We start from the raw sequence: 25,065 nt of genomic DNA on the forward strand, positions 1-25,065 counted from the left end.
TAAAACCCACCACGACCCCACAAGTCTCCAGTGGGACATCCGGCCCCAGGCGACGAGGTGCGATTCTTCAAGGCCATAAGTATTTCCTGAACCCCTGCCACCTGCAAGCTGCCACTTCTATCCCAATCCCACTGAGGGAAGTGGGGAAGCTGTACTATGAGGGGGAAGGCTGCCTCACCTGGATCAGGACCGCTTTCCCTCCTGGGGAGTCTCCTCTTGCTCAGTTTGAGAAGACTCTCCATCAAATGCTTTGTAGACAATGAGGAAGCACCAGAGGGTACCCAGCCTTGGTGTCAGAAGACTCAGATTTGAGCCCTGGACCAACTACTTCTTAATAGAGAGAAGACCGTTTCCAATGGCTCTTGTCTGAAGAGAACCTCAGGAACATTCCAGAAACAATGCTATAACCCACCTCCTTGAAACCCCCAACCCACAGACCCCCTCCTCTCACTTCTTCATGAGACCCCTCAAGTCTCCACTCCCTTCCTCATTCTTTTGAGATTTCCTGATCATTTCCTGGAATAATGGCCACCCAAAGATATCAGGTCCTAACCCCTGGAATCTGTAAATGTGGCCTTATTTGAAAAAAGGATCTTTGCAGATGTAAGTGAATAATCATGACTGGGGAGACCATCCTGGATTATCTGGTGAGCCCTCAATCCAATCACGAGTGTCTTCCTAGGAAGAGGCAGAGGAATTGGATACATACAGAAGAGGAGGAGGCCACGTGGGGGAGAGATTGGAGTGATGCGACCACAAGTGAAGGACTGCTGGCTGCCCCCTGATGCTGGAAGAGGCAGGAATGACCCTCCCCAGGAGTATCTGCAGGGACTGCAACCCTTCAACACCTTGACTTCAGCCCAGTGAAACCGACCTTGGACTTCCGGCCTCCAGAACTGTGGGACCATAAGTTTCTGCTGCTTGGAGCCATCGTTTATAGTACTTTGTTAGAGCAGCCACAGGAGAATACCATACTCCCCTCGTCCCTCTCCTGCTCACCTGGAAAAGCCCCTCCTGTGCAGAGCAGGGGACCAGCCACTGTCCTAGCACTCTCTGAGGCAGGCACAGTTATCCCCATTTTATAGAAAAGGCAACCAGAATCACCCAATGGCAAGTGGCAGAACTCGGACCCAAACCAGGAGGCTTGGCTGCTCAGCCTGACTTCCTAAACCCTGGGCTCTACAACCAACCTTCGGCTGTCTCTGCATCCACCCAGAGTGCTTTAAGCGTTTCCCTCTCATGGGCCCATGTTCTCCTTAAGCTTCGGCTCCATTTCTCTGCTCCCCTTCATAGCAAAGCACCTTGAAGGAGCTGCCCACACTTCTTGTCACCATTCTACTCACTCTGTCCTGGTTTTCTGCCCCTGCCTCTCCCCCAGAGCTGCTCTGATCATCAATGGTATCCCAGTAGCTGAAAGGAAGACACTTTACTGAATTCCAGGCAATATTAGACATGGTCAGTCACCCCTTTTTTCTAGGACCCCTTTTCTCGTGACTTTCCAGACCTCCTTGTTCTCCTGGGTTCCTCTTACTTTTCTGACTTCTAAATGCTGACATTCCTTAAGGGATCGTCCTGGTTCCCTTCCTTCTCTGTGCTCTCCCATAAGTTCCCCCATCAACCCCCATCTCTACTTAGCACCTCCATCCAGACTTTCAGCCAATAACAGACCTACACAGCTGACTGCCCACCTGACACCTCCATCTGGGTGTCTCAAAGGCATCTTTCAGTCACCATGTCCAAAACTGACTTCCAATCTTTTCCTCAAAATGCAATCCTGCCCTCTCCTTCCTCATCTTAGGAAATAGCACCACATTCTCCCAGTTGGTCAGGCTGAAACTTAGGCATCATCCTTGATGGCTCTTTCTCCCTCAAACCCCATTCTCAATCCATCAGCAGGTCCTGCTGAGTCTCCCTCATCATTCCTCAATTCCACGAGTATATATGGAACCTGTAGGATGGACATCGGACAGACCTACATCCTAGGGGTTCTAGTTTGAGTAGCCTTGCACCTTCTCTTAATCTTTGCCATCAAATTAACCAACAGTGATTGTAAAAAACATCACATGGTTGGTACATAAAAAACTACTCAATATAGGCAGACCTTGTTTTATTGGGCTCTGCTTTACTGAGCTTCACAGCTACAGTATTTTTTACAAATTGAAGGTTTGTGGCAAACCTGTGTTGAGCAAGTCTATCGGTGCTATTTTTCTAACGCCATTTGCTCACTTCCTGTCTCTGTGTCGCATTTTGGCATTCTCGCAATATGTCAGATTTTTTCATCATTATTATATTTGTTAAGGTGACCTGTGATCAGTGATCTCTGATGGTACTATTGTAATTGTTTTGGGGCGCCACGAACGGCGCCCATACAAGATGGCAAACTTAACCAATAAATATCGTGTGTGTTCTGACTGCTCCACAGACTGGCCATTCCCTCATCTCTCTCCCTCTCTTCGGGCTCCCTATTCCCTGAGACACAACAATATTGAAATGAGGCCAATTAATAACCTGTAACAGGGAAGAGCCAATTTTGACCCCAAGTTGGATCCTTCTCTTTTGACTTTAGCCTTTGCTTTTCGTTGCTTTTGTTATTATTATCATACATAATGGCCTGCTTCAGGGAACCCTACCCACCTGTGGATGGCTTCAAGAAAGAAGAAATTAACACATCCCCTTCCGGAGGCTGGCCATTCCAGGAGATGTTTTGCAAGACTGATGGCCCTTTTTACTTTACTTCCTCTCCGCCTCTCCCTCTCTATTCTGCCCTTTTACTTTACCTCCCTCTCTGATTCTAGAAAAGAAATTGGCATCCAGACCCCTATAAAATGGTTTTTTGGGGGGACCCTAGTCCACCATCTTCTCGGTCTGCCGGTTTTCCGAATAAAGTCATGTTCCTTGCCTCAACACCTCGTCTCCAATTTTTTGGGCTGTTGTACAGCGAGCAGAGCGAGCCTGGACTCGGTAACAGCCCCACAATGGCCTCTAAGGGTTCAAGTGAAAGGAAGTTACACATCTCTCACTTTAAATCAAAAGCATTTTTTGGCAATAAAGTATTTTTAAATTAAGGTATGTACATTGTTTTCTTAGACATAATGCTATTGCACATTTAATAGACTACAGTATAATGTAAACATAACTTTTACACGCACTGGGAAACCAAAAAATTCATGGAACTCGCTTTACTGTGGTGGCCTGGAACAGAACCTACAGTATCTCCCAGGTAAGCCTAGACACATGTTTAAAAGCCTCAGTTTTACAAATACTCTGAACACCCACTTGGTACTGATGCCAAAAGCTCAGCCTCTCAGCACAGGTGTCGAATCAAGTCTTGGAAACGGAGTTTTGGGTGAAGTAGAAAAGAATAGCTTTATTGTTTTGCCAGGCAAAGGGGAACACAGCAGGTCCCTGACCTTGAAAACTATGTGTCCCAGCCCAGGAGGATTTGATGGGGAGTTTTATAGCAACGGTTCAAGGGTGGGGTTGCTGATAAGATTAGGATGTATGCTTGGCCTGCACCTCTAATCTGGTCTCAAGTAATCTTCTTGATGAGCTTCTCTGGTTCCTTTAATGTAGCCTCAGGTGGTCTTTCTCATATGAAGAATGTGGACATCTTAAAGAGCTTAAAGGCACTGTTATGTGTATCCCTTGAGTTGGAACCAGGACCCCGCCCCAAGGCTGCACTATTGTTTCTCGGCTGCCCCTCCCTTGTCTTTGCATCCCTTCCCTTTGTGGATTAGCAACTGTTCGAATCTGCCCTTTGGAACTCAGGGAAGGTCATGGAGGTTAGAGTCAAGAAACGGACATAAAGACTTCTGTGCAAGGAGTCCCACAGGGTCTTGCTTGATTTCAGTACAAAACATGATTTTGAGGCAGTTTAGAAGGTGATGTTGGTAGCATCGAAAGATAGCAATAAGCTTCCTTTTAATAACAAAGGAAATAAACACAGATCTGGACTTACTATCTTCTCTTATTTTTCTTTGCCTCTCTAGAAAAACCTAAGCTCAGTCTTTAAAAAGCTGTTCTGTCAATAGAACGGTGGATTTGAAAGCACTCAGGCCTGGGACAAAATCTATTACCACTCGTGTGACCTCAGGCAAAACCAATGAACCTTCCCGAACATCAGAATCCTTTGTGAGAGTTGCTATGAAAATTAAGTAAGGGCATGGGTGTGAGATGCTTGGTGGTGGTCAGAGCCAGAGCAAGGCTGGAGCTAAAACCCTGTGGGCACACTATGCTTCCAGAAGCTTCCAGAACCAGCAAGTCATGATCATTTCCTCCTTTCTCCTGTCCCAGCATGCCTGGGGCTGAGCCACCTCCATTAGGACCATAGCTGGGGAGCCTGATAAAAATCAAAGGAAATATTCCTTCCTCAAATGCTCTGTGTAAGAGGCAGCCTATGAATAAACAATGTAAAAGATAAACAACCAAGCAAACCAAGGAAATGCTCTTTGTCAAAAATAAATCAGCAATATAGGGCAAAGTTATGGCTCTGATGGGTCTCGGAAATGAGGTAGCAATCAAATCACAGGCATATTTAGAATCCCAGCTAAACCTCAGGTAAGAATTACAAACGGGATAAATGATTTGCTGGAGAAACACTCTATTTTTAGTGGGGAGACTATCACAGATTCCCATGCATATTAATCCCCTGACATTCTGAGTGACATTTTTCTTTCTGGGAGTTTCTAAGCCTGACATAAATCAAGATGGAAAGATTAAAAGTAACTGGCAATGCTACGATTTTTTAAACAATCACCAGGTCCCAAAATGAGCGTCCAATCACAGTGCTTTAAACAGAACTGGCATGCAATAACTATTGAGTGTCAGGATGGGGAGGGAGGGCAGAGAGACGGGAGAAGGAAGGGAGGAGAAAATTTAGTTCTCTAGCTGAGGACTTTCAGGTCATGCTTGATAATCAATGTTAAACACTCCTCAGACAAAATAAGATCAGTTCCCAAGGAGAAACCAAGGAGAAATAAATATAAAAGTCCAGAGTTACTAAGTAATTTACAAGAATAAAATCTTGGTGAACCCCAATATCCCTATTGCATTCACACACCAGGATCAGCAAATTGCAGCAGCTGAGAATAATCTCATAAAATATAGGGATAAAGGAAGATTTTACCCCTATATTTAGTGTTAGCTTTTCATAGGCTAACACTTCTTGAATCTAAAACAAAATCGGAAGGATCAATACTTTCCTATTTTATAGTACTAATGATACTGAGCAAGACCCTGTGGGGCTCCTCGGCAAAAAGCCTTTCTGTGTCCCCCATTTCTTGATCACAGGAAATAGGCTTCATTCAGCCTCTATGAACTTCCCTGAGTACCAAAGGGCAGGTTCAAACAGATGCTAATTAGGGAAGGGAGAGTATACTAGACAAGGGAGGAACAGTCAAGAAATAGTGCAGCCTTGGGGCAGGGTGCTGGTTCTCCCTCAAGGGATACACATAACAATATCTTTGAGTTGTTTTGCAGATACTGAGACCCCCACCAGGTGGGAGAAATTAACTGTGTGCTGCCCACAAGCCCGTAGACCCCAGGCCAGTTGGAACCAGAAGGTTGATGATGCTGACTCCCGCTTACCTCACCACCAACCAATCAGAAGAATGTCCAGGAGCTGATCACGCCCTGTTTGAACTATTACTATAAAACTTCTCCCTGGGGCTTCCCCGGTGGCGCAGTGGTTGAGAATCTGCCTGCCAATGCAGGGGACACAGGTTCGAGCCCTGGTCTGGGAGGATCCCACATGCCGCGGAGCAACTAGGCCCGTGAGCCACAATTGCTGAGCCTGCGCGTCTGGAGCCTGTGCTCCGCAACAAGAGAGGCCGCGATAGTGAGAGGCCCGCGCACCGCGATGAAGAGTGGCCCCCGCTTGCCGCAGCTGGAGAAAGCCCTCGCACAGAAACGAAGACCCAACACAGCCAAACATAAATAAATAAATTAATTAATTAAAACAAAAACCAAACTTCTCCCTACCCGCTCCAGGTTGGCACACACAGTTTTGACGGCAATATCCCACTGTGGACCACTTTGCCTGGCAAAGAAATAAAGCTATTCTTTTCTACTTCACCCAAAACTCTGTCTCCAAGATTTAATTTGGCGTCAGGGTACAAAAACTGGATTTGGCTTCATTAATTACTCAGGTCAGAAGGTGACAGAGTCTGATCTACTTGCAAAATGAAATATCTAAGTGCTGATCACGCAAACCAAATCATTTCACTCTACTCATTTTCAAGTTTTGGAAGAAAACAGACTTTTAGTTATGAAATACATGGATAATCACCTGCTCGTACCACTTAATATAATTAGAGATATTCACGAATCTCTGCCAGTAACCACCCCCCTTCTCCCCACTGCCTGTCCTCCCTCCGCTCTCTCAGACAGTGTGGAGAATTTTAATTTGTCGCCCTTGGCATTCTGATGAGGGAATTAAGCTAAAATGAAGGCTTACAACTGAATGGCTGCACAACCCTGACACCCAGCAATGGAGTAACAGGCCCGATTCCCAGCTGGGTGCCAGCTCGGCCCAGCACTCACGAAGCTGATGGCCTGGCCCTGCACCGAGGCACTCACTCAGCTGGGAAGGAGCTGCCTTTCAAGCAGGAGGAAAGCCCCTCTCTCCTTAGAATACCCTCAGCCCACAAAGTGCTGTGAGTCAGACACAACAGATTTCTCCTCTCGGGCCGATAAGCGGTCCCTCTAAAGACGAGGAGGCCACACTCTCTGTTTCTGATTCTATCTTGGGTCCATGTCTATTCACCATCAGGTTCCAGGGAGACAGGATCACACAGATGCTCAATTTTGCCTCTGAGCTTGTAACAGAGCAGGACCCTATGGGGCCTTCCCGGGACAGACCCCTCCCTCATATCCTCTGCTGTAGCTCCTCTCTGAAGGACCTAGATAACAGTATCGGATGCACATTTCTTGAGCTGTTTTACAGATGCTAAAACCCCTACCAAATGGAAGAAATAAACTACGTCAGCATGTAGCCCCCGGACCTACTGGTGCCTGAGGATTGATAACGTTAACTCTGTGACTCTGCCCTGTTACCTCACCATCAACCAATCAGAGAACTGTGCAGGAGCTGCACATACCCTGGGAGGCTCCTCCCTCACCTGGCCTTTAAAAATGCTTTGCTGATCGTCTCAGTGCTCTGTGGTGACCTAAGTGGGAAGGAAATCTAAATAAGAGTGGATATATGTATATGTATAACTGATTCACATTGCCGTACAGCAGGAACTAATACAACATTGTGAAGCAACTACACTCCAATAAAAATTCTTAAAAAATGCTTTGCCGAAAACTATTATATATAGAATGGATGAACAACAAGGTCCTACTGTATAGCACAGGGAACTATATTCAGTATCTAGTGATAAACCATAATGAAAAAGAATATGGAAAAGAATGTATATATGTATAACTGAATCACTCTGATGTACAGTAGAAATTAACACAACATTGTAAATCAACTATGCTTCAATAAAATAAAATTTTAAAAATTCTTTGATGAAACCTACCCGGGAGTTTGGGGTTTTAAGCACTAGCTGCCCTGAACTCCTTGCTTGGCACCCTGCAATCAAGCTGTACTTTCCTTCACCACAAGCAGGTGTCAGTAGATTGGCTTTACTGCAAACAGGTGAGTGGACCCCAGTTTGGTTCAGTAACAAGCGCTTCCATTTTCGGTTCTATCTGCAATGTTCTTGAGAAAGACTCAAGAAAGTGCTGATCATCTTGAACGCTTCTCTTCAGCATCTGCTAATCTCCCTTTAACTTAGATCCAGGCTTAGAGGCAACATCACAGTGAAAACTCTACCATCATGTATCTTTCATATCAGTACACTTCACAGTATCCCAGGGCAGTAGGTAGGTTATGGTTTACCCAGATGAGAGATGAGGAAACTGAGGCTCAGGGAATATTTGTAAAGTATCATGTGCTCAATATTAAATTCTGAGAAAGCTCAAGACCTGTTCTGTCACTTACTAGATGTGTGACTATGGATAAATCTCTTTACTTAGCCATGCATCAGATTCTTCAACTATCAACTACTGAAAATAAGATGCCCTAAAGAGCATTGGTATGAGGACCAAATTAACTAAGGCCTGGGAAAGAGACTGTACATTTTTATACACTACCCAAATATGAGTTATTATATAAGAATATAAGGCATTATAACTTACCAGTATGGTAATGACTCAAAATTCATAGAAATTACTCCCCAGTGGGAAATGGGCAGATGAAGCTATGCCTCTTGACTCTAGACTCAGAAAAAGTTTGCTGTACATGGAATCCAGTTTGAAGGGTTCCCACATGGTCCCAGTATTAATAATCAGCAGTATAACAAGAAAGCAAAGACAGAAAAAATAAAAAGCTGATAAAACCAAGTGAGAATCCAATCTCTTCAGATGGTATATTTGGCATAAATAGATCTTCCAAAGACCTCTGCCCCAGATTCAGCATCTAACTACTGTCCTGAAAGTGAACCCCTCTCCTTCTTCCAATCTCCTGGACACTTCTGCAGCCTCTGGATCTACTGAGCAGCTGGAACTGTTGGGTGGTCCCCCCCCACCTCAAACACAAATACATAAATAAACTAACAAACAAAACCCACAACCCTGGGGAGTCATCCAAAAATTTTCCCTCTCCTTCAATGTCCAAACTGCACCCGCCCTGTGCATACACACACAGTAAGGTAACAACGAGTTACCCAGTTCTGTAGGCTCTTCCCACTTGACCCTCTCCTCCTCAAGTCTACCGTTACCACCCGATATCACACCTCAACATCTCCCGCAAAGTCTCCCTCACTCTCCCCTCTAAGCCATTTGCCATCTGCATTCAGAGTAGTCTTTTAAAACAAAATCTACCCATGTTAATAAATCATTGCCTGGGTCTCCAATGCCTACTATGGAGTCCTGGACATCCAGAGATCTCTGTGACCCAGCTCCTCTTCTCCATCCTAAGTCGTCACTTAAGTAAGTAAACCAAGGCCACATGGGGATACAGCCCAGATTTAAACCTGACCTAACTCCAGGGACCATGGTCTTAACCAATGCACTCAATGGTCCTATTGCTCTATGCTATTTTGAGCCTTGTCTGTTTCCACGTCTATGTCCCTCCTAGGCTGCCACTGATAACAGGGACTCTATCTGGTTCATTGCTCAGAGTATGGTTTACACAAAGAAGGGTTCTGTTCCTATTAACGGTGGTCTAGGTAATTCTGACAAACTATCCCACTGAAAACAGTTAGAAAAGTTGGACAAAAACAAAATCTGTCTGAAAGCATCTGAGAGCTAACAAGGCAGTGAATAAATATGAGGCTAAGATCTAGGAGAATAAGGAAGCTCAGAGATGGCAGTCCCATATTTGGGGTCACTGTGTTCCTAAGAGCATCTTGTGGTTCTAGAAGAGGCAGCCCAAGGGGCTGAAAAGCTGAGCAGAATTTCTGATGATGAAAACTGGAGTCCCAAGACTGCTGAGGAGATGTCACCATGATAAAATCCCTTGGCCTTTTGGTTGGTATTCATACCTTAGTAGTAAAGGACACCTGAAACAGATCAGCCCTTGGAGGAAATGAAGCCCAGCTTCGAATGAACTCAATTTCTGATTAGATTGAGGTAATCCATAATAAAACCCTTAGTTGCCTGGAGGAAGATAACATCATCCTAGTCCTCAAACTGTCTTCTCCATTTTCATTTACAATGTCTGGCACACAATCAAAACTACCTAGGCATACAAGGAGACAGGAAAATAGGATCACAAACTCAGAGGAACGAGAGGTAATAGACACAGAACAGGGGTAAAGATAATGAAGTTTTCAGACAGAGACTTAATAATTATGCTTAATATGTTTGAAGAAATAAAAGATAAGACTGAGAATTTTAGCAACAACTGAAAAAAGGGAACATATAAAGAAGTCATCTGCCAATATCTGTGAAGTGAAAGAAGGAAAGGCCAAATTGATGAAACTTACTGAGTGACAGTCAGCCAGCAGACTGCCCATTGCCTGGCCAGGAGAAATCGTGGTCAGTGCAGCACCCTGATTAAGGGCATGTACCCTGGAGCCACAGTGAGTGGGTTTGAAACCTGCCCCTCTCATTTACTAGTGTGTGCCCTAGGGCAAGCTTTTTAACCTTAAGTCCTCACCTGTAAGATGGTAAAAACATCAATGCCTGCTTCCTAGGGTTAGTGAGAGGATTATACATATTTGCAAAGTTCTTAGAACCATGTCTGGCTCTACGTTCTATTACTCATACATAGAACATTATAAGTATTTGTTAAATAAATAAAAAGAAATGGGTGTACTGGAGGACATCAGCATCATGGTGGAGTGAGACACTCTCTTTGTCTCCTCTTCAATCAGTAATCAGTAAAGCACCCACAGTGCAACAAAGGTGCCTCTGCCTGACAGGATGCCAGAGAATTCCACACATTTGTACATCTAAAGGTGAGCAGACTGGAACACACAGAGGGGCAGAAGTGGGGGAAGAGCAGGACTGGTTCCTGCAGTCCTGGCCCCCCAAGTCATGGCAGATGAACTCACAGCCCCAAAGATCCCAGTAGCAGCAGGGGGAAGCAGCACACAAGACTGACATCCTGGCCGCAGCAGTGCCCATGGCCATAGGTAAGTGGGCAACAGTGGCAGTGGGGTCTGGGACCCTGTCCCTCCAGCCACTGAGGCACCCATGACTCTGACCCCTCAACCCTCTAACCCCCAGCAGCAGAGTCCATGAACTGTGCAACACTGGACAAGGCAGAGGTGCCTGTGTGAATCCAGCTCCCCTCCACTACCCCTTGTGGTGGCAGAGCCTGCAACTCAGGGATTCCCAGACGTGGCAGAAAAGCCTTTCATCCTGGTGCCCCAGGTAGCAATGCCAGTGACAGTGGCAACAGCAAGGCACCAACAAACCCGGAAACACAAGAAGTGATAAGGAAGACATGGAGCCACACCTCTGACGGAGGCAGTGGAGGATGAAAAGTGCCAACTCTCAGATATAACTAGAGGCAGCGCAGAATCAAGCACAACGGTGTTTGCTACTTCAAAGGCACTGGCAGAGGAACAACTCACCAAGCACCATGAAGAACCACAGTAACACTGCACCACAAAAAGAAAATGACAATCTCCAGAAACCAAACTGAAAGTCACGGAATACTGGGATCTAACATATAAAGAATTCAAAATAGCTGTCATGAAGAAACTCAGTGAGCTACAAGAAAACTCAGAAAGGCAGTTCAATGGGCTGAGAAATAAAATTAATGAATAGAAGGAATGCTTTACCAAAGAAATTGAAACTCAAAAAAAGAATCAAACAGAAATTCTGGAGCTGAAGAACTCATAAACAAGGTAAATAATGCATTAGAAAGTTTTGGAAATAGAGCAGCCCATATGGAGGAGAGAATGAGTGAGCTCAAAAATAGAAATCTAGAAAGATACAAGTAGAAGAGGAAAGAGAAATAAGATGTTAAAAACAGGGAAATTCTATGAGAGCTATTCAACTCTTTTAGGAAGGGTAACATTAAGGTAATGAGTATCCCAGGGAAGAGAGGGAGAAAAGAACAGAGAGTTTATTTAAAGAAATGATAACTGAGAATTCACAAAGCTGGGAAAGGAACTGGATATACAAGTCTATGAAGCTAAGAGAACACCTAATTACCTCAAGGCAAAAAGACCTTCCCCAAGACACACTATATTAAAATTGTCAAAAGTCAATGACAAGGAAAGAATTTTAAAGGCAGCCAGGGAAAAAGGTTCCTACAAAGGAATCACCATTAGGCTATCACCAGATTTCTCCGCAGAAACTTTATAGGCCAGGAGGGAGCAGAATGACATTCTCAAAATACTGAAAGATAAAAACTGTCACCCAATAATATTCTATCCAGCAAAGCTATCATTCAGATATGAAGGAGAAATAAAGGTTTTCCCAGACAACAACAGCTGAGGGAGTTCATCACCACCAGACCTGTCTTACAAGAAATGTTGAAAGGAGCCCTTTGATCAGAAACAAAAAGGCAAAGTACCCAAAAGTTTGAGTAAGGTGATAAACAGAATCAGAAAATTGTTACTCTTTCCCAGAATAGGTTTTAAAACATTTTATCATAGCATAAAGGTTAAAGGAGGGGAAAAAAGCAGAAAAAATAATGGTAACTACTTCAGTTTGGTAACTCACAACATAAAAATGGATAATTTGAGAAAACAAAAACATAAAAGGGGAAGAGGAAAAAGATGGAACCCACAGAGTTGAACGAAGATAAGACGCTATCAGCATAAAAAGGACTATTGTATCTATGAAAAGTTTTATACAAACCACAAAACATAAATCTAGGGCAGAGACACGAAACATAAAAAGAGGAAACTGAGAAAAACATCAGAGAAAACCACCAAATCAAAATGGCAGACAGAAACACAGGGGGAAAGAAAACAGTGGAGAGACAGAGCAACCAGAAAACAAAAGATAAAATGGCAGTACTAAGTCCTCATCTATCAATAATAACCTTAAATGTTAATGGACTGAATTCACCCATCAAAAGACATGGAGTGGTTGGATGGATTAAAAAACAAGACCCAACTACATGCTACCTCCAGGAGACCCATCTCAGCTCTAAAGACAAACACATGTTCAAAGTGAAGGGATGGAAGATGATACTTCAAGCAAATGACAGCCAAAAAAGGGGGTGTAGCCACACTCATATCAGACAAAATAGACATCAAGCCCAAAAGGTAACAAGAGACAAAAATGAACAATATATAATTATAAAGGGGAAAATTCACTAAGAAGACATAACAGTTATTAATGTATATGCACCTAACATAGGAGCACCAAAATATATAAAACAATTATTAACAGATCTAAAGGGAGAAATTATTTCATACAGTATTGGAAGTCCTAGCCAGAATAATTAGGGAAGAAAAAAGCTAAAGTTATCCAAATTGGAAAGAAAGAAGTAAAGCTGTCACTATTTGCAGATGACATAATTTTATACATAGAAAACCCTAAAGACTCCACCAAAAAACTAAAAGAAATAATAAACAAACATAAAATTGCAGGGTACAAAATCAACATACAAAAATCTGTTGCATTTCTATATGCTAACAATGAGCTACCAGAAAGAGAAATTGAGAAAAAAAATCCCATTTACAATCACAGCAAAAAATATAAAATAACTAAGAATAAATTTAACCAAAGAAGTGAAAATATGTACACTGAAAATTATAAAACACTGTTGAAAGAAATTGAAGGAGGCACAAATAAATGGAAAAATATTCCATGCTAATGGATTGGAAGAATGACATTGTTAAAGCATCCATATTACCTAAAGTAATCTACAGATTCAATGCAATCTCTATCAAAATCTCAAGGACATTTTTCACGGAAATAGAACAAAAATTCTAAAATTTATGTGGAACCACAAAAGACCCTGAATAGCCAAAGCAATCCTGAGAAAAAAAGAACAAAGCTGGAGGTATCACACGCCATGATTTCAAACTATATTACAAAGTCATAGTAATCAAAACAGTGTGGTACTGGCACAAAAACAGATACATAGATCAATGGAACAGAATTGAGAGCCCAGAAATAAACCCATGCATATATGGACAATTAATTTACAACAAAGGAGCAAAGAACATACAATGGATAAAGGACAGTCTCTTCAATAAATGGTGTTGGGAAAGCTGGACAACGATATGCAAAAAAAATGAAACTAGATCACTATCTCATATCATACACCAAAGTCAATTCAAAATGGATTGAAGACTTAAATGTAAAACCTGAAACCATAAAACTCCTAGAAGAAAACATAGGTGGTACACTCTTGGTCATGGGTCTTAACAATATCTTTCCAGATATGTCTCCTCAGGCAAAAGAATCAAAAACAAAAATAAACAAATGGGACTACATCAAACTAAAAAGATTCTGCACAGCAAAGGAAACGAAACTATCAGCAAAACGGAAAGACAACCTACCGAATGGGAGAAGATATTTGTAAACAATATATCTGATAAGTAGTAATATCCAAAATATATAAAGAACAGATACAACTCAACAACAAAACAACCCAATTGAAAAATGGGTGGAGCTGAATAGACATTTTTTCAAAGAAGACATACAGATGGCCAACAGGCACATGAAAACAATAGCACGAATTATTAGGGAAATGCAAATTAAAACCACAATGAGATATCACCTCACACCTGTTGGAATGACTATTATCAAAAAGGCAAGAAATAACAAGTGTTGGTGGGAATGTAAATTGGTGCAGCCATTATGGAAAACAGCATGGAAATTCCTCAAAAAAATAAGAACAGAACCACTATATAATCCAGCTATCCCACTTCTGGGTATTTATCCAAAGAATATGAAAACATTGATTTGAAAAGATACATTCACTCCTATGCTCATTGCATCACTGCAATTGCCAAAACATGGAAACAACCTAAGTGCCCAATAACAGATGAATGGATAAAGATGTGATACGTGTATGGAATATTACTCAGCCATAAAAAGATGAAATCTTGCCATCTGCAACAACATAGATGGACCTTGAGGGTATTATGTAAGTAAAATAAGTCAGGTGGAGAAAGAAAATATCATATGATTTCAGTCATATGTGGAATATAGAAAATAAACAAACAAAAACACAAAATAAATGAACAAAATCAAACACATATATACAGAGATCAGAATAGTGGCTACCACAGAGGAATGGTGGGGGAGGGCAAAATGCATAAAGGGGATCAACTGTATGGTGATGGATGAAAACTAAATTTTTGGTGGTGAACATACTGTAGGGTATACAGAAGTAGAAATATTTAATGTTGTACACATGAAATATATAATGTTATAGACCAACATTATCTCAATAAGTAATAAAATAAAATAAAGATACTCAGGTCCTGGTCCTTAAAAGTAAATTATAGATAGATAAATTGATAAAAATTTAAAATAAAATAAAAAATAAAAAGAACTGAATTCAGTTTAGCCAACAATCACATCACCTGGTCTGGCCTCTCTCTCAAGGTGTTACTTCCTCTCCTTCAATACACTACTCAATACTCCAATCCACACGTCAATCGTACTGAGCTCCTTACACCTCACCAAATGTACATATCTTGTTCACTTCCTATCTTGGCATCTGTCCTGTCTTTCCTCTGCCTGAAAAGCCTCTCCTCCCTTCATCTACTTGAAAAACTTCTGCCCGTGCTTCAAGAATTAGTTAAAATATCTCTTCCTCTGGGAAGCATCTCCATGACCCACTCAGAGGTAATTACTTTTTCTTCTGGGCTCAGCTAGCCCCGATCTTAGCATGGTACTCATCAAACATTTATGGTCACTTCTGTTTCTGTGTTTGTCTTCCCACTAGGTCAGACTGCCTCACAGCTCAACCTATGTCTTATCTCTTTTCTCAAATACCAAGCATAGTGTTCAGGGCATGGCAGTTGTTCGATTATGACTACTGAATGACAAATTAATGATTAATAGGATGAATTAATGAATGAAACACACTCGGTGTTTGCTCTCATGCGGCTGTAGGTAAAACATTCATCATATCCACGGAAGTATAATGTGACTTAGAATTCTTACTCTTCTAAGGCTTGAAGCATGCTCCCGGGGTCCTCTGAAGACAGAATGTCTATCATTTGGTCATTTAGAGCGAGATCTTCATTCACACCATCAGCTGAGGTGAACTGGGAGCGCTCCAGCTTGCTCTCATGATGCTGAACCTTCAGGAGAATTTCAGAAACCACAATTGAGTAGGCCTTCTTGTGAATGTCACATGCTGGAAAAGTCATGAGGGAAGGCGGGGATCTGCAGTCATAGAACCTAGCTGGCCCCACCACTTGTGAGCTGGTAAGACTCAGGCAAGACATTGCACTTCCTTGAGCCTCATTTTCTCATCAGAGAAGTGGGATAATAATTCTGGTAGCCCTGCACAGGCTTGTTGTGTGGATAAAGCAGAGCAATGGATGGAAAGACCTTTATAACTATGAAGACATAATAAAAATATTTCACCATCATCATCACCACCATCATCACCATCACCATCATCATCATCATCATCATGCAGAAGAAAATTACAGTTGGCAGATGGACTTCAACATCATGGATCTGGCTGGTTTCTAATCAGACTATAGAGTTGTCACATGGAAGTGACATCAGAGATAAGCTCAACCCTCCGATTGGGTAGATGATATACCTGTTTTGCTCACTATCATCATTATTTCTGCAGAAATGCATGATAATTATAACTAACATTTAAGAATTCCTGTCCCTGTGCCTTGTATGTGTCATACCATGAAACCGTCACACAAAGTCAGTGTTGATGTCCCCGCTTTACGTATACGGAACTGTAGCTCAGAGAGATGAAATGACATTATCTGAGTTCCCACAGCTCATAAAGCGCCTGCTTGGTTTTCGACCCAAAGTCTAACTAACTCTAAAGGCTGCCTTCTGTTTACAGCATGTTGTCTCCTTGGTCACTACCACAATGGAAAAAAATTTTTTTAATGTGAAGAGAGTTCGTTTTGTGATGCCAGAAAAAAAAAAATTCTATAAGAGGCTTCAGACCTTAAATCAAATTCACACTTTGCTTTCCTCCCGCGGTCTTAACAATCAGCCCTTAATCTCCAAGAAATGAATCCTGCTCCTTCATCGAAGTAGCAGGGTGAGTTTTGTTCTTCTGTGATTGATAACAGCTTTGGGAGAGTAAGTGGAACGTCTCATTAGATGGGCCATTTTTCTTTTCCTCACTTCTGCCTGCCAAGGAGACTGTGGGCTGACCTCACTTTGAAATAACAACTCTCTTCTCCAGGAAGCAGAAACAAAATGAACAATGGGACAGGACTGCCAGCCTCCAGAGAGGGTGGCGGGGTGGTCCTCGGAAGCCAGGTCCCAGCCTACACTCGGCCACGTGAAGCAGGCTGTTTAGCTTCACGGGCCTCAGTTTCCTCAGCGTACGGTGAGGGAGAAAGATGATAGATGTTCCTTTCAAGTTGCTGGACCTCCGGGTGACAGAGTCACAGCAGCTGCAGCCTCCATGGCCCTGGAGGAACAAACAACCTACCAGGGTGTTCAGTCCCAGCAGTGCCTTCTCACCCTAGGACGGTGCCCTGCTTTCCTGCCTCTGTCTGCCCATCCTCCGGCTGGGGGCTCATTCATTCCGTCACACGTTTACTGAGTGCCTTCTAAGCGCCAGGCTCTGTACCAGGCAATGGGGATTAGAGCAGCCAGCATCCAGGCTTCATCCACGTCCCCTCGCCCTTGACGTTCACTGCCTTTTAGCCCAAGATCCACCAGCCAACACCTACGCTTCCTCCCCTGAAGGCTCCTGCTGGCCTTCAGAGCCCATGCCAGGGAAATAACGTTACCCTTTGTCCTGGCCCCCTCACCCCCCTGTCCTCAACCAATGACCAATGGGATTTGATGGCTAAATACCCCGGCTCCTTCTCCCCTCAGGTTTTATCCCGGGTGGGATAAAGCCCCAGGTGCCCACAGTGGTAGCTTGACTGACTGCCTTCCCTTCCCGCCTCACTTTCCCACCCCCTACCATTACTTCCTGGGCTCACTTCCCATATAAACTGTTTGCCTTTGGATCCTAGTCTCAGGATGTGCTTCTGTGGGAACCCAGGCCAAGACAGGAAAACAGAGATTGAGGAGTTCACAGGTGGGGATAAATGCTGGGTGGGGTCCAGAAGCTAGTGCGGGGACCCACAGAGAGAGCCTCCAACTTAGCCAGGAAGTGGCCAGTGATGACTTCCAAGGAGAGGCAAGGCCTGAATGAGTCTTAAAGGATGCGTCAGAGTTCTGCTCATTGAAGAGTGGAGAGGATTATAAAAGCATCCAGGTGAGTGCGGAGAGCTCAGCAGTCATTGGGTAGAGCCGGAAGCTGAGGTGTGAAGCTGGACCACAGGGGACTTTCTTTATAAGCCATGTTAAGGCATCTAGGCTTCACCCTGCGGACAAACAAAGTTGGGCTTCACCCTGAGGACAAAGTAAGTCTTCAAAGACTTTTCAGAGGGAAGTGTAGACCAGGACCTGAGTCAGGGTGTGGCATGAATGCACAGCTGGCCATACAGGTGGGCGCTCAGTTCTTCAGTCAGACCGCAGGGGTTCCCAGTCCTGGTCGTTTGTTAGAATCATCCAGGGAGCTTTTAAAAACTACTAACGATGGGCACGCCTCTCGGGACAAAGCAGTCGGAGTCTGTGCAGGAGGGCCTGGCTATGAGCATGCCTCACGGTTCCCTGGGGGTCCTGACATCGATCCAGAGTTGAGACTGACTGAACTGAAGGATAAACTTCAACCTCACATCTACCACCAACCAACTACCCTCCAGGAAGAGGATGCACGTGGACTCCCACCTGATGTCTGGTAAGCACGCTTCCCTTCAAACACTGATATCGAACCATGAAGAAAAGCACAGCCCAGGTCAGCACCAGGGAGAGGATGAAGGCCATGAAGAACCCTGCTGCGTGGAGGCCGTGGTTTGGTAGAACCTATGGGGATAAGAGAGAGAGATTTGTTTGTGGCCACACTTTACATCTTTCAAATCAAGTTATAACTGCGTTAAAGCAGAACAAGCACAGAGTCAGTGAAACCGACCCGGGTTTAGACCGAGCTCTGCCACCTATTAGCTGGTTGCCTTGAGACCATTGCTGGACCTCTCTGGGCCCAAGTTAAATGGGGCAAGCACTTCAAGGAGCTGAGCATGGAGGCTTGCACACAGTAGGACCAACCACCGCAAGCCTGGCACATCACAGGCGCTCAGGAATGTTAAATTCTCAAATCAAATATGTAACAAACCTAAGGCAGCACGAAGGATCTGTGAAATGTTTTGAGTCGGGCAGAATTTTGCAGAGGGCAGAGGAAGAATCCACGGTGCCCTCACCTTCCCTCAAAGCTGTCCGCTCCCCCCGCCCTGGGAACACGTCCCATTAGGGGTGCAGCCCACCCTGGACTTCAGGATCACTCTGGAGGATGCACGTGGCTGGGGAGGCATCACACAGCAGGAGGCAGGCCAGCTGCCAGGCAGTCCAGTAAATGACCAGCCAGGGGGAGCTCGAGACTTCACGTGAGCTTCATTTAACGTGCCCAGTGTACTTCTCCCTCCTCAAAGGCTTCCTCCGGGCTCCAGTCAGCGACATCCTGGGACCATTGTGAATCCACGGATGGGCCGGAAGTGGCTGGCACCAAATAACAACTGTGAGAAGCAGTAAGTTCTAGACACCCCACATTCCTCCCCTCCCTCCACCATTTCTTTTGGATCTAGAATGTGATGCCAAAGACAGCAGCAGCTGCCATCTTCCTAAGCACTCAGCATGGGGCAGGCTTGGGGCTAAGGCTGTGCTCGTACGTCGGAGCTCACATCAGAATCACCTGCAGGGTCTGTGGAAACCCAAATTGCTGGGCCCTTCCCTCAGGGATTCTGAGTCACTAGACCTGGGGCAGGAACCTAGAAGAGGCATTTCTAGCAAGTTCCCAGGGGAAGCTACCACCCTTTGAGAACCCCTAGGCTAAGGGTTTCACAAGAATTAACTTCTTGAATTCTCCCAAAGACACTTTGAGCAAAATAAAAACAGCTCTGGTTTCAAATCCTACAGGCCTGGGCCATCCCTGGTGGCGCAGTGGATAGGAATCTGCCTGCCAATGCAGGGGACACGGGTTCGAGCCCTGGTCCAGGAAGATCCCACATGCCGCGGAGCAACTAAGCCCGTGCACCACAACTACTGAGCCTGCGCTCTAGAGCCCGCGAGCCACAACTACTGAGCCCACGTGCCACAACGACTGAAGCCAGCAGCCTAGAGCCCATGCTCCGCAACAAGAGAGAAGCCACCGCAATGAAGAGTAGCCCCTGCTCGCTGCAACTAGAGAAAGCCCGCGTGCAGCAACGTAGACCCAACACAGCCAAAAAAAAAAAAAAATCCTACAGGCCTGAATTACAATGCCTCCTCTATCGAAACAGCTCTATACTTTGGGCAAGTGACTTGACCTCTGGAAACCTCAGTTCTCTCATATGTAACATGGGGATAAAAATACCTCACAGCATGAAGATTAAACAAAATAATAATGCAGAGGAGCTTGGTGCAAAGTTTGGCTCATCTATTTAGTCGACAAATAGGTACTGGGTGTCCACTGTGTACCAGGCCATATGCTAGAAGCTAATAAGATGCTGATGCTTTCTCCCCTTGTGTGATTACACTCTTCCTGTGGACACTGACCGGGGCTGACCCAGGCTACTTGCTTCTCACAGATAAGGGCCTGTAACAGCACAGAGAGTGAAGCTTGGGCTCTGGACTCAGACCACTGGGTGTGGGACCCATCTCTGCTACTTACTGGCTGTGTGGCATTGGAGCAAATCACTTCATCTCTCCTTGCCTTTGCTCTTCCCTTGTAAGACAGAGACAAGAGTCTTCCAAAGGATTAAACACGAGACATGAACAAAGTCCAATGAAGTCACTAGAAGAGTGCCTAACCCATGGCACTCACTGACTAAATGTGAATGATTCTGGCCCTGCCTTCCTTTGTGGGTTGGGTGACCCAAGGCAACTCCACTGGTACAGAAAGGGAGATGCTATGTGGTGACCGTTACCCAGTCATTTCTTCGGAAGGTCACCTCGAAAACAGGCCTGGACTAAAAGAGACTAAGATTTTTATGATGCTTTCATCCTTTGGAGTGCTCTCACCAAAATGTCTCTACTCAAAAATGAAAGGGAAAAAATGTCTGTGTCCATAACAAGGGGCTTTAAAATGTTCACCCCTTTAACCTAGTGATTTCATATCCAGGATTCACTCCTCAGGAAATAATTCAAAAATAGGCATAAAAGCTTATACACGGGTTGGTTTGATCCAGAAATATGCATGAAGACTTATTTATATATAAGGCTGTTTTTAAGAACATCATATAAAATAACACAAATGGGATGTATCCTAAATGCTCCACAACACAAAGAATGGTTAAATCTTTTAAGCTTCTATGAGTTATTCTATCCATATAATGGCCAATCATGCAGTCATTTTACAAGTTTTGAGAAGCAGAATAATGCATGTCTGCTAGGGAAAAAAAGGTGTTTAACAGAAGCCAAGGGCTTAAAAAGAGAAGCAAATATCCTGTGTCCTTCTGCATCCTCTTCTAACCCCACTTCCCAGAGGCAACTATCTTAAATAGACACTGGTTTTGGTTTCTATGGTTTAGTGAACCACAATGGTTAGTTAACTTAAATACTCTAAAAATTATGCATACATCTTTATTTCTTGATATGTCAACATTACACATTATTTATGAATTCCTGCTATGACAGATGTGGATTTAGGTCACGAATTTTTACCCCCAAATTTTGAAGGATTGTTACCTACAAATAACCCTCCCTACACTTTGTCCCAATTTCAATGGTTATATTCAGTTAGCTACCTTTGTCTAACTTTAAAAAACGGAAACAGTTTTTATGGCATTAAATTTAGAGAATATTTCTTGTGTTCTTACTAAGAAAGAAAGAAGAAACATGGTGAAACAAGTGCCCCATATTTGCTCCCACCTCTCCTTTCACCACTTCTGCCCTCCAGAATTTGCTTATTTTATACATACATGTATGTATGTATATTCTGCAACCACAATTAAGTCTTTGTGGTAGTTTGTAAGTTAATTCTGAAAACTAAAAGTAAAAAAAATTTAAAGACAATATCATTATTATGATTAGACATATGTATTCACTGCATAATAAAGTAATTGAATGTAATCCTGTATAACCAAATATAAGCCCCTAAAAGCCACATATTTTTAATGCAGTGCCCTTTCTTACACTATCAATTTTCAAAATCATGCCATAGTTTTAGTTTGCTTCAACTTAGACCAATACTTCCTTGTGTAACTTTTTGTTTTTCCTGGGGTTTCTCACTGCTTTTCTTTTTTCTTCCTGGTTTACACCCATTTCTTTAATGATATTAGCTGTTGCAGGGAGTCATCTTTTTTTTTTTTCTTAAAATCATCACTCCCAGAGGCCTTTGACATTCTGATCTACTCAGGACTGGCTACTTTCTAGGCTTGCTGCACTGCTGTCATTAGAGCTCTCTTTACTGCTTTCTTGTTTTTTGGATTCCATTCCTCCCTCTTTCTTGTATTTTTTTTTTTCAGTTTGATAGAGTATTTTCCATATTTATGTGTTCTCAAGTAAATTGGTTTAGAAAATATTTTTATTTCTCACGTGTTAAAATATTGTTACTTTGTGTTTGTTTGATTGTTACCTTGGCTGAGTCTATCACTCAAGGTCCAAAATCTTTTTCCCTCAGAATACTGAAGGAGCCACTCCACTATCTTTTAGCATAAGTGTGCCTGATGACTTCTTAGAAGGATCTTGCTTTCTAGGAGCTTTAAGTTCTGAATGTTTAACCATTTAAAAGGAGATTTTGAATGATGTTTTTAAATGGAGTAAAATACACATTACATAACATTTACCATTTTAATCATTTTTAAGTGTACAGTTGTGTTAAGTACAACCACGCTGTACAACCATCTCCACCATCCACCTCCAGAACTTTTTCATTTTGCAAAACTAAAACACTGTACCCATTAAACAACTCCCCATTCCCTCCTTCCCCAGCCCCCGGTGACCACCATTCTACTTTCTGTCTCTATGAATATGATTACTCTAGGGGCTTCATATTAGTAGAATCATACAGTATTTGTCTTTTTATGAGTGGCTTATTTCACTTAGCATAATACCCTCAAGCTTCATCTAGGTTGTAGCATATGTCAGAATTTCCTTTCTTTTTCAGGCTAATATTCCATTGTATGAATACGCCACATCTGTTTATCCACTCACCCATTGATAGACACTTGGGTTGTTTCCATCTTTTAGCTCTTGTGAATAATGCTGCTATAAACATGAGTATACCAATCTTTTCAACACCCTGCTTTCAATTCTTTTGGGGATATTCCCAGATGTGGAATTGCTGGATCATATGATAATTCTACTTTTAATTTTTTAAGGAATGACCATACTGTCTTCCATAAAGGCTGCACATTTTTATTCCCATCAACAGTGCACAAGGGTTCCAATTTTTCCACATTCTTGTCAACACTTGTTATTTTCTGTGTTTTTTAATAAAAAAACACATTAACAGGCGTGAGGTGATTTGCATTCCCCTAATGACTAGTGATGGTGAGCATATTTTCATGTGTTCACTGGCCTTTTGTATATCTTCTTTGGAGAAATGTCTGTTCAAGTACCTTGCCAATTTTTTAATCTGGTTGTTTGGTTTTTATTGTTACTGAGTTGTAGGACATTAGGGACTGAATGTTTGTGTGTATTCCCAAAATTCATATGTTGAAATTCTAACCACCCTTGTGATGGTATTAGGAGATGGGGCCTTTGGGAGGTAAATGGTGTCCTTATAAAGAGACAAACGGACCAGAGCTCTTTCTGCTCTCTGCCAAAGGGGGATTCAATGAGAAGATGGCCATCTACAAACCAGGAAATGGGTTCTCACCAGATACCATATCTACTGGCATATCTACTTTGACCTTGGACTTCCCAGCCTAAAGGACTGTGACAAATAAATGTGGGTTGTATAAGCCATTCAGTCTATGATACTTTGTTATAGCAGCCCAGACTAAGACGTAGGATTTCTTTATGTGGTATAGATATTAACCTTTTATCAGATAAATGATTTGCAAATATTTTCCCCCATTCTGTGAGCTGCCCTTCACTCTGTTGATTGTGTCCTTTGGTGCACAGATGTTGTTAATTTTGATGTAGTCCAATTTATCTGTTTTTTTTCTTTTGTTACCTGTGCTCTTGGGTCATATCCAAGAAATCACTGCCAAATGCAATGTTATGAAGCTTTCCCACATGTTTGCTTCTAAGAGCTTTATAGTTTTAGGTCTTACATTTAAGTCTTTGATGCTCTATGAGTTAATTTTTGTACATGGTATAAGGTAGGGGTCCAACTTTATTTTTTTGCAGGTGGATATCCAGTTTCCCAAACATCATTTATTGAAATGACTATCCTTTCCCCATTGAATACTCTTGGCACTCTTGTTGAAAATCATTTTATTATAGATGTGAGGGGTTTTTTTCCTGGGCTCTCTATTCTTTTCATTGGTCTATATGTCTGTCTTCATGACATTACCACACTGCTTTGATTATTGCAGCTCTGTAATGTTTTGAAATCAGGAAGTGTGAGACTTCTAACTTTGTTCTTTTTCAAGACTGTCTCGGCTATTTGGGTTCCTTTGAGATTTCATATGAATTTTAGGATGGGTTTTCTTTCTATTTCTACAAAAAAATGCCATTGGAATTTTGACAGAGATTGCACTGCATCTGTAGATCATAACAATATGAAGTCTTCCAGTCTATGGACAAGGGATGATTTTCCACTTACTGGTCTTCTTTAATTTTCTCTCAGCAGTGTTTTGTAGCTTTCAGTGTTCAAGTCTTTCACCTCTTGGTTAAGCTTATTCCTAAGTATTTTATTCTTTTTGATGCTACTGTAAATTAAATTGTTTTCTTAATTTCCTTTTTAGATTGTTCATTGTATATGTATATAAAAGCAACTGACTTTTGTGTGCTGAATTTTTAGTAATATAAAAAATGTCTATATCCTAGTATAACATTTTAAAAGAAGACACAAAGCTGTATATACATAAAAATCCCAATTACATTAAAATAAAAATAATATATATGCACCCATATATGGAACCTATGAAGAAAATATTCCAGAATTTTGTTGAGCGTAGTTACTTGATGAATTTTCTCTTTACGTTTCTGTGTTTTCTATAATGGGCATGTATTACTTGTATAATCAGGAGACAAAAAATGATAATAATGAGTTCTAAAGGTAAGTTTGGTAGACAAGGAGATGCACCACCCAGATCTCACTTCAAGGAAGGACTAGGTGTCCAGCTACGGGCAGTGTGGTCAGTAGACCTCCCACTTCATGGTCTAGATCAGCTGCAGAGAGCCACCTCACTTAGGTCATGCCGACATCTGGTAACAGAACAAGGCAGAGGCATAATGGCCAGCCATTTAGCCTGATGAGGGATGCTCAGACAGGTGACAACACTTGCCCCAGAG

At 42.7% G+C, this 25,065-nt stretch overlaps 1 protein-coding gene across 5 annotated transcripts in view; it reads right to left on the minus strand.

The window, feature by feature from the left end:
• EVC2 (EvC ciliary complex subunit 2) overlaps nucleotides 1–25,065 on the minus strand; it is a 144,927-nt gene that overhangs the window by 83,905 nt on the left and 35,957 nt on the right. For all 5 annotated transcript variants that reach the window (XM_082462752.1, XM_082462748.1, XM_082462751.1 and 2 more), the window contains 2 exons: nucleotides 18,358–18,492; nucleotides 15,583–15,722 (listed from right to left, as the gene is read on the minus strand). In XM_082462752.1, coding sequence (XP_082318878.1) covers nucleotides 15,583–15,722; nucleotides 18,358–18,492 — 275 coding nt within the window. The remainder of the gene's footprint in view (nucleotides 1–15,582; nucleotides 15,723–18,357; nucleotides 18,493–25,065) is intronic.

This window comes from Balaenoptera physalus (genome assembly GCF_965194825.1).
Source record: "Balaenoptera physalus genome assembly, chromosome: 5".
In the NCBI taxonomy this organism is placed as follows: Eukaryota; Metazoa; Chordata; class Mammalia; order Artiodactyla; family Balaenopteridae; genus Balaenoptera; species Balaenoptera physalus.